The sequence below is a fragment of the Nannobrachium achirus genome (genome assembly GCF_963921795.1).
Source record: "Nannobrachium achirus genome assembly, chromosome: 21".
Taxonomy (NCBI): Eukaryota; Metazoa; Chordata; class Actinopteri; order Myctophiformes; family Myctophidae; genus Nannobrachium; species Nannobrachium achirus.
In genome coordinates this window covers 46,457,475-46,470,938 of record NC_137828.1, presented here as the reverse complement: position 1 = coordinate 46,470,938, position 13,464 = coordinate 46,457,475, and the positions used below count along the sequence as shown (strand labels likewise).

Genomic DNA, 13,464 nt, shown 5'->3' with positions numbered 1-13,464 from the left:
ATTTTATCCCTACTGCTGTAATGACCCAATTTCCCTTCAGTGATCTATAAAGCTCCTCTCCTCTCCTCTCCTCTCCTCTCCTCTCCTCTCCTCTCCTCTCCTCTCCTCTCCTCCTCTCATATTCAAAAGTATGAAGATTTTCCAAAACTTAATAGCAGATGAAACTTGGATGAGCTCATTTCACTACATTTCAAGTAGGGCTTAAGGGGATCATTCAAAATGTAAATTTGTGGTTCCAACATTAGAAGGGCTCAAGACGTAGGCCAGACCTTTATCTATTGATTTCTCTTCAGCATTAAACACCATCCATGCAGCCATTCCTGTGTGCAGAGTGAGAGGTTTATCTGTTATTTTAACCTCGATCCATATCTGACTGGATGGATAATGGACTTTTTATCTGATTGTGTGTAAGAGTTAATGTGTTCTCTCAAACCGACTCATCCATCAAACAGATCCCTTCAAGGTTGCCGTCTCTCCCCTCCTCTTTACTTCTTGTGCTCTAATGAGAGCGTGTCAGCGACTATAAGAACCGACTAAAGTCTAAAGTTTGTTGATTATTCAGGTATTTCTAAGTCTTCTTGAAGGAGAGAAACATGGTTATGGGTTGGTGGTGGTGGTGGATGAATTTGTGACTCTTATCTCCATCTTGATGTGTCCAAAACGAAAGAGGCGAACATTGATTTCAGAAAGTCACAAACAAGTTCTGTCTACTGTTAAAAAAGGTGTAAACTTTGTATGCAACACCTTGTTGTGAAACCATTACACACGCAGCCACACCCCCAACCTCTCTATCGCGTGAGTAATCAATAGAAAAAAAGTCATTTTTGGGGTGAACTACTCCTTTAAATCTTTCTATTATATTTTCATTCTGCTATTGTTATTATATGTGCTGATGCATTGTCTGAAGGAAGCCAAACCAAAATAAGTTTTACTCTTATGTACCTGTACACAAAGATGTAACAAGTACAATCTTGAACCTTGATATAGATAGATAGATAGATAGATAGATAGATAGATAGATAGATAGATAGATAGATAGATAGATAGATAGATAGATAGATAGATAGATAGATACCTTTATTATCCCAAGGGGGAAATATGCAAACTGGGGACGCCTAAAAGAATCATACTTGACCCACCCTGACAAGCACTTGGAATTGGAATTGTAGGAGTTGAGGCATTAAGTTTAGTTTGACCCTGTTCCACAGATAAATACAGTGAAAATATCTGACCTACAAGCTCACAACGCCAACATGCCGGATGTGTGTGGGGTCCCCTGGATAGTTCTGAACCAAATGGACCCTTACAGGTCTGTGACTTTGGGAGTGTACGAATAAAACCACCATATGGACCATTTGCATCAAGAGTTATGACCTAATGCATACCAAAAAGGGGGTCCTTGAAGTTAAAGAGTTTGAGAAGCACTACTGTACAGAGGAAGGCAGAGCAGATTCTCTTTATTACCAGGGGCACTTTATTAATAAAGACAGTATTTCATTGCAGTTCGACTGTGCCACGCTTGTCTGACTGGTTCACCAAAGTGTCAGTATCACCACCACCAATGGGGATCCTGTCTGTCTGTCTGTCTGTCTGTCTGTCTGTCTGTCTGTCTGTCTGTCTGTCTGTCTGTCTGTCTGTCTGTCTGTCTGTCTGTCTGTCTGTCTGTCTGTCTGTCTGACTGACCAGCTCAGTGGCCTTGTGGTTAGAGTGTCCGCCCTGAGACTGGGAGGTCGGGGGTTCAATTCCCCGGCCGGGTCATACCAAAGACTATAAAAATGGGACCCAATGCCTCCCTGCTTGGCACTCAGCATCAAGGGTTGGATTGGGGGGGTTGATCACCACCAATGGGGGTCCAGGGACTGCAGATGGAAATTAGCCCACAGCGGGCTAAATCTGGCTCATTTACATTGAAGTGAAAACTGACATGTCCATTAATGAGCAAGGTCCCTGTCAAATAAACAGATCTTAACTCTTAGTACCTCATTTTTCAATGCCGCACCACAGACAGTAGAGGGCTGAGAAACGAGGACATACATCAAAGGAACTTTTAGTGGAAGTGAACTTCTGAGAACTATCCCATTAGTTAAGTTTTCTCGTTTGACAAAAAGGGTGACCCTGTGTGAAGGATTTTGAAGGGAGGGAGGGAGGGAGGGAGGGAGGGAGGGAGAGAGAGAGACAGAGAACAAAAGCACTATCGAGAGAGAGAGAGAGAGAGAGAGAGAGAGAGAGAGAGAGAGAGAGAGAGAGAACACCTCCTGCTAACAAGTTGTAAATTCAGCGGAGTAGTGAGTGATTCGTTCAAAATAACTAGTTCATTGCAGTGAATGAACTCGTTCACTTCCTGAAACTGTTAAGTTCACGTTTTCGTTCATGCCCCCATCCCCTCCCCCCATACACAGGACGGGAGAGCGAGCTGTACGTAATAATAACTCTCTTGCGAAAGTTTTTTTCACTAGACGTGAACGAATCATTTGAACAGATCATTGCTGTGAACATGAACAAAATCGTATGTTCACTGAAATGAACGGTTTTGCCCACCACTAGAGCGGAATGACCGGAAACAGGAGGAGTGGTCTTACCTCTGCACACACCAGCGTCTAGACAGAGCCTCTCCTCTTCCAGTGGTCCTGGACACTGGCTGGCCTCCTCTTCAGGGACCGGCAGACCAGAGTCCAGATCCAGGCAGGCTCGGTAGCGCCTCTGAAACGACACCATGGTGATGGCACCGCCTGAAGACGAGTTTCCATGACTCCGGGAGGAAGAGGATGAGAGAGGCGAGGGGACGCACGGAGAGCAAGGTGTCCACTCCGACCACTCGCTGAGAATGACTGAGATGGGTGGAGGAACACATGGATGGATGAGACGATTAGAGAATGAGAGAGAGCATAGGGATGACGAAGAGGCGAACACTCTACCACAAGAGCACTGAGCTGGTCACTCAAGAAGTGTACACAAAAGTACACTTTTGAGTATTTCCAATTTATAATAATTTTACTCCACTACCTATCTCAGAGGTAAATGTATAAACTTCAGTTACTAGTTACTTTGTAGATTTTTATCATTATTACTAAACATGCATTAACCACTTCAGCCCTATACACTTTTGGAAAATAACAGCTCTACAGGCACACAGCATGTCACATGAATACTGAACTTTTAGTAGTATTTAGAGTATTTCTACATTGTTGATACTTTTACTGTAAAAAATAAATAAACTTGATTACCACTGGCTGAAGATTAATCAGCAATGATCTAACCCTTTATTTAATGTTGTGTATTTCTCATTGCTTTCTTACCTTCACATTCTCTGGTGTCGCACTGTAAAGTCCCGTCATGGCAGAGGCTAGGGGAGAAACCCATACACAGTGATTAATCATACAGTAGAGTGCACAGTGCACACTTAAAATGCCACATACAGTGCATGACAGACAATATTAGACTACAGGGGCATAATGTGCACAGTAAACAGAGGTAAAGGACAACGAAGGAGAAAGATCTTATACAGTGGGAAATACTTGTCGACCACTTAAACCCTACTGCATATATTTTTCTTTTATGCCCATATATAGAGATCCCATGCCAGGGGAACCAAATCCCTTTTATGCCCATATATGGAGATATGGAGATCCCTGTGATGCCAGGGGAACCAAATCCCTTTTATGCCCATATATGGAGATCCCTGATATCATCAATTATTAAGCCCATATCTGTGAATATCTATGGGTACCAGGGGTCTCCATATATGGGTAACTGGTCCGATATACATCACTGGCCAGATGGCCAAGACATGGCGCGACCTTGGTCGCTTTTCGCCCTTAGGCGTCTTACTGGTAGCATAGTGTATAAGTGAATGGCCCCAAACTTTTACCCCCTATAAAAAAAATCACACCCAATGTGAAGTGAGCGGTGGTCGTGCTTGCATAACGTCTTCAGACTGGGATTTAAGTCTAGGATGTACAGGCCATGCTACACACACACGTTTTGCTATGGCAAAACGCTGAGGAAAAAGGCTACAGACACACGCACAGCCACTCTATGGAGCGGTTTACCACCGCTCAAAAATTGCTCAATGCTGACAGGCGGTCAGCAGGTGGATTCATGACTGTATGTATATATATACAATATCTTAGGCCTATAAAAAAGCTATATACCAAATTTCATACCCCACCTCAGGGGCAGCCGGACTAAGTAGATCAAGAATGCTTGGCTAATGTTACCCCCAGGATATGGAGGATGCTGGGATTGAAGCGGCATCTAAGTGAACAGGCAATGAGAGGGCAGATAGTGACTAACCAGCTACTGCAGCCTATATTGATCACATCTCCCTCTGGCAGAGTGACAGTGGTGGGTGGGAGTCCGGGGGCCTGGTGCTGGAGGTGGACACATCCACACTGCTCTGCCGGGACACAGCTACCATTCTGTTGCAGTAGACCCTGCAATGCATGGGAGGAGGAAAAGCACTGTCAACAGCACGCAGGATTATCATGCATAGATTCTGTCCTTCACTCAGACTCAGTGTGGTTAAGACGATGACGGACGATGTGACACGCTGTGAGCTTGTAGATGACATCTTTTTACTGTATTTTTAGGCACTTGGGTGGCACAGTGGTTAAGTGGCTGCCCACCACTGTAGAGTCTAGGGCAGGGGTGGACAACCTTAGGCACGAGTGTCAACAATAGCACAGGGGAGCTAGGGTGATCGCTGGCACACTGGCATTTTAAAATTTTAAAATCAAATACTGTCAATTAAATGAAGTCACCTAATTTGCAGCAAATTACATCCTGCACATAATTCTACATTCATTAGAATTCTGCACTTTGACTGGGGAGGGAGTCAGGGAGATAGGTGGGTTATTGCTCTGAGTCAAATAATCGTTAACAAATCAAAATATGTCGGAATTTGTCACTGCATGTAATCCTCTGGGCTGAGGGCGGCACCTGTCAGCGGGGAGTGTTGGGAGGGAGGAGTAGGGCGGAGGTAGCCTGATTTCAGACTCTGCGCTGGAGCTTAAGAGTCTGAGCCTGAGCCATTGTGTTGAGATTTCAAAGGGGAGGGGATTTAAAATTTGAAATTCCCAATCACAAGCGATCTGGTGGGAGGGTTGTGTTTGACTTTTGCACACAAAACAATCCCTCCTCCCCCTCCCCTCAATGACATGCACCCAACAGGTCAGTGTCTTTGATGTTTCACTGATTAGAGAGAATCACTAACGAGCTACTCGACACTTGTATGGCTCAATCAATGCCTGCAGTTCGGAGTCCTTTTGAAGTTCAAAGGGAGCAATTAAGAACTCTGGTGAGCCATGCAGCCACCCCTCCCTCCACTGTTTCTGTAGATTTTTTTCCGTCTTGCTTTGAATTCATTGGTCGGTTCGCCAAGATACGGATTTGAACCGAATCAAGAGACTCGTCATATGACATATCCAGACCAAGAGATGCAGTTCACTCAGAGAGTGGGCGGGTCTATTGGCTGGAGCCAGGCTAGGGCGGAGGTGCTACTGTACGTCCTCTCGGTGGGGGCTCCTCACTGGCAGGTGATCCAGTATCCAGTATCCAAGATACCACAGCAGTGACAACTCACTGAAATGCGTGTGTGTGTGTGTGTGTGTGTGTGTGTGTGTGTGTGTGTGTGTGTGTGTGTGTGTGTGTGTGTGTGTGTGTGTGTGTGTGTGTGTGTGTAGAAATCAATTATTATAACTACTAAACTGGGGAGAAAAAGGGGTACACAAAGCAACACAAAACTAAAGCAATGCTTTCGCCATTTCAAATTTGTAAAGCCATTTCACAATAGCAGGCTGTTGAGAAGTTTAACCGAGGTATCGCAGTCTGTTTAAAAGAGAGAGAGAGAGAGAGCGAGCAGAAGAGTGCATAGAGCACACAGCCTTGTGGTGCCCCTGTGCCGAGGGTCTATTTATTGCACTGGTACCAGTATAGTCACACACTGTTCTCTGAAGATACAGCTTGTGTGTCAGACTCAGCACAATGTCTGCCAGTTCTTTTGAATCTAGGTTAATTCAGATTTCTGATAGTTCAGGACTCCCATATGGAAGTTAACACTGAGATCAGCAAGTTAGAACCAAGATGAACAACGGTACTTTGGAGAAAACTATATCCCAGAACCGATTATGTAAAAAAAAGTGGCAGTGGCAGCCATCTGGGAGCCGGAAGGGTTCAGGGTTTAATCCCCAGCTCCTCCTAGCTGCGTGTGTAAGTGTCCTTAAGCAAGATACTAAAACCCTACATTTACAGTACTGCCAATGAGCAGGATATGTGGTTTCCTCCACTGTTGGTGTGTGTGATTGTGCACCGCATGTAATGTGTAACAGTGTTTCCACCATTATGGTGTATGAAAGGGTGAAAGTGAAGTCCATTTTAAAGCAGATACGGTATAGTGGACAGGGCGATCCAATGGCTGAACGGTCAGGATGCAGAGCAGACCCCTGCTCGACTCAATCTCCGAACACTACATAGAGTCTGGAACTACACCTCCTGAAATCCAAGAGAGGAAGCTGGCATTTCATCATCACGAAAATATATTTTAAATATCTTTAGATTTATTTTATTTCCATTTCTGCAAAGCAGCAAGCTATATGCTTAGGTGGTTTATATTTTAATTAGGATACATTTGTGTGACTGTAAAGACGAAACGGAAGTGGGAAGGAGGCTTCACATCCGCTTTATCGCTTGCTCATGATCAGAGATTCCGTTGTTCCAGACTGTTTGACGGAAGCACAAGCCACGTGAGACTAGTAACAAGGTAACATAGAGGTGTGTAGTTGAATGGCATGGCTATGTTTACGGCAATGTTTGTTTGGGTGTTTTTAGCATCCTCTGGTGGACACGTTTTGCAGAGTGACAAACAAATTTACACAAACAAACATTAGGCTGAACGAGCTCAACCACCAGACGTGTTGTTGAAGTGTTATTCTGAGTCTACCTGTGGGCAGTAGCAGCCAGGAGTACACTCCTTCACGTCAGCACACAGCTCCTGTCGTCCCTGCAGTGCACACTGCTTCTCACAGGGGGCGCCACATTCAGCGTACAGGAACGGAGGTTCACAGTCTAAGAGGGCAATGAATAACAAAGTCAGACAATTGGAAACTTTTTATATTCATCTCATTAATGTTAATCGTTACTGACAGACAGACAGACACACACAGATATGTCATGGTGTACCTTGGCTGTGACAGTGGCTGAGGTTGCAGGTTCTGCTCTGTGTTTCCAGGGGGGTGCACTGTTGCCCCCTGGTGGCGGGGGAGAGAGCTACACGGTGGCGCTGCTGCCTCTGAGACTCACAGGAACACTGAGACCAAACGCTCCACTCTGACATGGGACAGTCTGCAAACAACACAACAAGACACACAGGCTCAGACTGACATGGGACAGGGGCTGGGATATGCTGCTCACCAAAACAACAAGCACAAATGTAAACTGATTGTCTCAAATATATACATTCATCTTGTCCTGGTGAGACAGTGCTCTCCACGCCACTTGTAGCGCAATCTAGGAACCCATCATCAAAAAAAAAAAAAAGGGGAAAAACAGCGCCCTCCTTTTGGAATCTGTTGGAATCTTGAATCTTTTGGAATCTTGGGAGATTACTTGCTTTATTTATTGCTAAAGACAACTGTATTTATGGCACCAACAGACGGTCAACAGGTGGTTGAGAATTCATTTGAGTCTTCTCTTTTTCTTGGTTTCTTGTGTTTTTTATTTAACTTAATGTAGGCCTATTCGTTCTGTTTATTTTACTCTGCGTCTTGATGTTTTAATGCTTAATATTTGCCTTGTGCTAAATGTGCTATGCATACAGTATAAAGTTGCCTTGCATTGCCTTGCCTACAGTAAATCAAGACCCAGGTTAAAGTCATCGTTTGTTACATTCTGTTCAAGGCAGCTTTCCAGGTGTCTTACTCAGACCTGTATGATCTAGTTCAGTAGTTCTCTTTTCTGGATCAGGGCCCACGTGAAAATCTCAAAACCCTTTGTTTGCGGTTGAGAACCAGTGATCTAGTTCAGCTTAGTTACGTCAACTCATGTCCTACACCGTCCTAGAATTCCGCTCTCTACTTGATGTGACCTCTGTGGTTGCAGCCAGGTGTACTAATGAGTCAGACCGACCTGGTGTAGGATGTTATGTTTAACACGTGTTTTGCGGCCTTGTACCTGGACAGGGCCGTTTGTAACACAGCTGGGTCTCCTCTCGGTGCCTCTCCGCCTCCACCTCGGGAGGACAGGCCGCGTCACCGGCCTCCTCGCACACACACGCCCTGCGGCGGGACACAGAGCCCGCCCCGCAGCTGCGAGAGCACGCCGACCATGGCGACCAGGGGCAAAGGTCATCTGGAAGACAACAGATGAGGAGTTATAAGATCAGAGAAACATTAAACTTACTGACTTATACAGATTATAAATATTATTGATCCTATATATCAGTGGTTTTCAACCCTTTTCTTGTCAAGGTACATTATTTACTTATTTACTCGCGATTTGAAAACTTGAAAGGGTACATTCTGCATAATACCTTTTTACTTGTACATTTTGAATTCCACAATTGTACGTATATCTACAATGCAGTATTGATACTTTTACCCAAGTAAAAATTTAGTAGCTTTCCTACCAGAATATTTGCTCAACTCTAGGGTTACAGCGATGAAACAAACCCAGCTCTTGAAGGGACAACATGAGATGAAACACATACCCAGACAGGGAGGTGTGCGACAGTCCTGGGCTTCTCTCTCTGGCCCGCTGCAATGCGAGCCGTTGTTACGCGGAGGTGGGTTGACACAGGCACGGGTTCGAACCTGAGTCCCCCTCCCACAGGTGACGGGACAGTCAGACCACACCGACCAGGGAGTCCAACCTCCATCCACTGGAAAAGATAATGATAATCATATATTTCATGTGAATCCTCTGACAAACTTCTGTAGTATGACAAGCCAGTTAAGACGCACAGCTCTCAAAGAACGGGTTCTAGCTCAATCAACTAGCTAACCAAGAGCTTTCTAAACATAAAGAAGTAAACAGCTGTGTGTGAATGTAATTACCCAATGCTGGACAGCATTAACAGTGTTTTCTACTCACCTCTGCAGTCAATGTCTTGGCAGTAATCTCCCTCTGGCGTGCATGTACTGAAAAGACCAAACAATGTCAGGTCTCACTTCACCACTTTGTGGTTAAGCATCACAACATTGCATGTGCGTGTGCGTGTGTGTGTACGTGCGTGCACGTGTTTGTCTCTCAGTCTCACCATTGTTTACACTCCCCTTGGAGCCAGGTGTCTCCCACACTGAGCTCCTGGTCGTCATGGAGACAGAGTGGGGGGCAAAGCCCCGGGTCACATGGCTTGTGTTGAACTTCCTCAAAGTGACAGTCTGCTCCAATGGAGTCTGGAACCAGAGACCTGACAACACATGTACAGTGGTAAACATCTAAGTCTGATATTATCTTAACTGGTATGTGTTGAAATAGCTAAAGCAAAACAAGACTTTGGGCATCGTACTGTTTGGGGGTGACGCATGCAAATGTGCTCTCAGGAGAAGCAAGAGGAGGCCTGCAAAAAGCCATTTTACCCGGGCTCTCACAGATTAAGGCCATAGCTACACGGAGCTGGATATTTCATATATCCTGGTTTTTCAGATATCTACATAGAAAAATATCTAGGTCCACACGACAAAGATATGTAGGTCTAACAAGCACACACACAGTAAAGTCTTCAGAGATATCCGGGTTCCCTGTCTACACGGATCCAGTGAATTGGATATTTTTCAATGTCTTCACTTATTTATCCGGTTTAAAAAATATCCAGCTTCGCAGCCGAAATATCCAGCTTCATGTGGCTGCAAGCCCCAACAGCACAAAAAAATGTCTAGCTTCAGAAATATCCAGCTCCGTGTAGCCATGGCCTAAGTGTCGAGGTGTCCTTGAGCAAGACTTAACAGAGAACTTTTCTAAGTACAGAGGGTTAACTTTGACAGCAGAGTTGCAGACCCCAATCTCAAAATATTTTGTTCCAGGAACGCAGAGAAAGAAAGATTTGAGTTGCAAGTGATCGCTTTAAAAAAATATATTCAACGATTTGCACAATTTTCCAGGATTTTTCAATAATAGAAGATCTACAAACTTGGTAGGCCGCGCTATGAGCTTGTAAATCTGCTATTTTTGAATAGCTAAAGTATAAAATAATGGTTAATGTGGTTAAAGTGCTAAAGTGACACAGATGTTTTCCAGGTTACAGCAGGATCAACAGTTAATTCAATGTTGCGGCTGGTTCGTCTCTTACCTGTACCGAGTCCTCTGGCCCCGCCCACAGGTCGTGCTGCACGACGCCCAATTGGTCCACGAGCTCCAGGAGCAGGTGGACTGGCAGCTGTGATTGGTGCAGCGCAGCTGTCCGTCAGAGCAGCTGCAGTTGTTGCAGTCCACCTGGTGCCAGCTCCCTGCCGCCCAGCTCTGTCCCAGCGAGTCGATGCAGTCACACTGCCACAGCTGCACACACACTCCATCCTGCTGCAGTTGGCCTGGACACACACACACACACACACACACACACACACACACACACACACACACACACACACACACACACACACACGCACACACGCACACACACACACACACACACACACACACACACACACACACACATACATTTGAAATGTTTATTAATGTCCACATGAACAGAAGTACAAGGATGTCTCTTAAAAAGAACATAAACACTGCCGTGCAGTCAGACAATATGAAAGACCAGCCAGTTACAAAGTGCATAGATAGACGGCAGAACATTGTTACAGTACATACAGTACAATATAGTTGACATACTTATCATAAAGCGTGGATAAAGGAAACAATGCCTCCTCCAAATTGAGCAGCTTCCTACAATGGCTGAAACTGAGCAGTAGCCCTTCCTCTCTGTTTGGCCCTCCTTTTGGAGAGGCTGGCCTTTTGTAAGCCCCTCACAACCAACTTGTGCACACATGCATGCCCTAGGCTGCCAAAGATAAAGGCCCTTTTCCACCGGCAGCGATAACGATGACGATAGCCATAAAATATCACAGCGATAATTATGCCTTTACATTGATGTCCGATAAAGTTATCGGACATCAATGTGAAGAGGCACCAATTAACAGCCGCTCGCGCAGAGCGCACCTCAAGCTGTTTGTCAGAGACCCAGTTCCATATCACTGTGATCTTAACCACATCGTTGTTGATCCTAACGATGTAGTTGTCAGCTATCGTTGTCTTTATCGGTGTTGGGTGGATGCTGCCGATCCACTTCAATTGAAAACCCACTTTTTTAAATCGTTATCGTCATCGTTATCGCTGCCGGTGGAAAAGAGCCTTAAAAACTAAAAGTTTACATCTGTAGCCATCTGTAGCCTAACTATGATGGTCTGCTCTAGCTGTTGATATTTCAGCAATTTGGTTAGAAAGGCTTCCTCCAAGCTATAGTTAAAAGTACAGCCGACCTCGAGACTGAACACCTCCCTAAGGTTTTCATTTACAACAAATACATCATGGCTGTTAGCTGTAATGTTAGATAATACAGAATCATCATTACACAGGTTAAACATGTTCGGCTTCACAGTAGAATGCTTATACAGCATTATGGACACACACACACACACACACACACCTACACACACACACGCACGCACGCGCGCGCGCACGCACACGCACACACACACACACACACACACACACACACACACACACACACACACACACACACACACACACACACACACACTTTTCTTATAAGGACATGAAAATATGCAGTTTTTGTCATTGTTCGCCACACACACAACCACACACTTTGTTTTATCACACTATTTGTGTATGGAATAATACAACTTGGTACAAGACTAATTTGGTCCCACTGCACAGGGGACCGGAGGGCTGAGCTTTAGAACTCTCTAATAGGTGTTAAAGAGGGTTATCCCTCTTAACAATGCTCTGGTAAGACATTCCTTTTTCTAATAAAGTGGTCCAATTAGCATCGCCACCCCTTGGTTGTGGAATAAGTAGCAGCACATGCTGCATATTAAAAAGGCAAAATGGACAGGAATGGACTTTATTTAATATGTGTGCCAGATTTTCTATTAAACTGCTGATACAATGTATTCTGTAGCGGGTCCTCAGGCCTGTGTTGATTTCGTCGTCTAAAACTATGACAAAAAATGTTCGTCGACTAACTTTTTTCACTGACAAAAACAGCATAAAAACTACGGTAAATAAAAACTAAGCTATGATGACTAAAACTTCATAGATAATGAACAAAACTATTTCGTCAACTAGACTAAAATGTCAGGTAGGGACCAGTGGAGAAGAGATCCAGAAGAACTAAAAGACAAGTCATTTTATGTTTGGATGCGCTCGGGTGTTGCGCTTTGTAAAAAGCAGATCTACAAGCTCACAATGCCATTGTGTGCTTGTGGATCGGCTATTTTCAGCATGCAACCAAAATGTAAAATGATTACAACGCCATCGACAAACTAAAATTATATTTAGTAGACTGAAACTAGACTAAAACTAAAACCTTTCAGATGACTAAAATATGACTAAAAATAAAAAAATAAAAGGTATTTATTCAACACTATGATTAAAACTGTATTTTGTGGCAGGTCCTTGAGTCAGGCCACTACTCAGATAACGGCATGGTGGTCTGGTTTTAAAAATAAGATCACATCTGCCCTGCGGGTGTCCATCTGGACAGTGAGAGACGTTTTGGACACACACACACACACACACACACACACACACACACACACACACACACACACACACACACACACACACACACACACACACACACACACACACACACACACACACACACACACACACACACATACACACACACACACAGATAACAAAAGCTTATCTGTTTAATAAATGATTTGGCCCACAGCACCCATAGGAGACCACAAACACACTCACGTTTGTGTTACTAGCACTTGTGAGGACATCAATATCTTAGGATGGCAGTTTCATGAACGCTGCTTTTCCCTTCTTTTTTTTTCATTGCAATGTTTAACCCCACACCTTTCTAAAACAGTAGATCTACAAGCTCACAACGCATCACCTGCTGCTTTTGGTGCTCGACACCTGGCGCAACCCCAACCTGAATATTTTCCTAATTGTTAACTCTAAATCTAAATTATTAAATGTATGGTCTAAGTCAGTGGTCCCTTGAGGGGGCTCCAGGTGGTCCCCAACTAAATGATGGAGTAGAGTTGCTAACCAAACGGACCCTTGTAGATCTTTAACTCTTGAGAGCGTAAAATTAAACAAAATGTTTGGTTTCATTTTATGCTCTCAAGAGTTAAATTATTGATAAACATCAGCATTACTTAATTTACAAGAAGTCTACACAACAGAATGTAGGAGAATTGTTATTTTGATCAACGTCTGATCACACACACACCCACACTCTCTCACCCCACCCTGCCCAAGCACTTGGAA

At 44.3% G+C, this 13,464-nt stretch overlaps 1 protein-coding gene across 1 annotated transcript in view; it reads right to left on the bottom strand.

Annotated features, from left to right (window-relative positions):
* The window catches only part of sspo (SCO-spondin), a gene marked incomplete at both ends in the record, with an annotated part of 118,980 nt that overhangs the window by 32,000 nt on the left and 73,516 nt on the right, over window positions 1-13,464 (bottom strand). Inside the window, 10 exons of the mRNA XM_080751802.1 lie at window positions 2,580-2,828; window positions 3,297-3,343; window positions 4,294-4,433; window positions 6,938-7,062; window positions 7,177-7,338; window positions 8,167-8,343; window positions 8,702-8,872; window positions 9,085-9,131; window positions 9,251-9,403; window positions 10,283-10,520. Of these exons, the coding sequence (XP_080607928.1) occupies window positions 2,580-2,828; window positions 3,297-3,343; window positions 4,294-4,433; window positions 6,938-7,062; window positions 7,177-7,338; window positions 8,167-8,343; window positions 8,702-8,872; window positions 9,085-9,131; window positions 9,251-9,403; window positions 10,283-10,520 (1,509 nt within the window). The remainder of the gene's footprint in view (window positions 1-2,579; window positions 2,829-3,296; window positions 3,344-4,293; window positions 4,434-6,937; window positions 7,063-7,176; window positions 7,339-8,166; window positions 8,344-8,701; window positions 8,873-9,084; window positions 9,132-9,250; window positions 9,404-10,282; window positions 10,521-13,464) is intronic.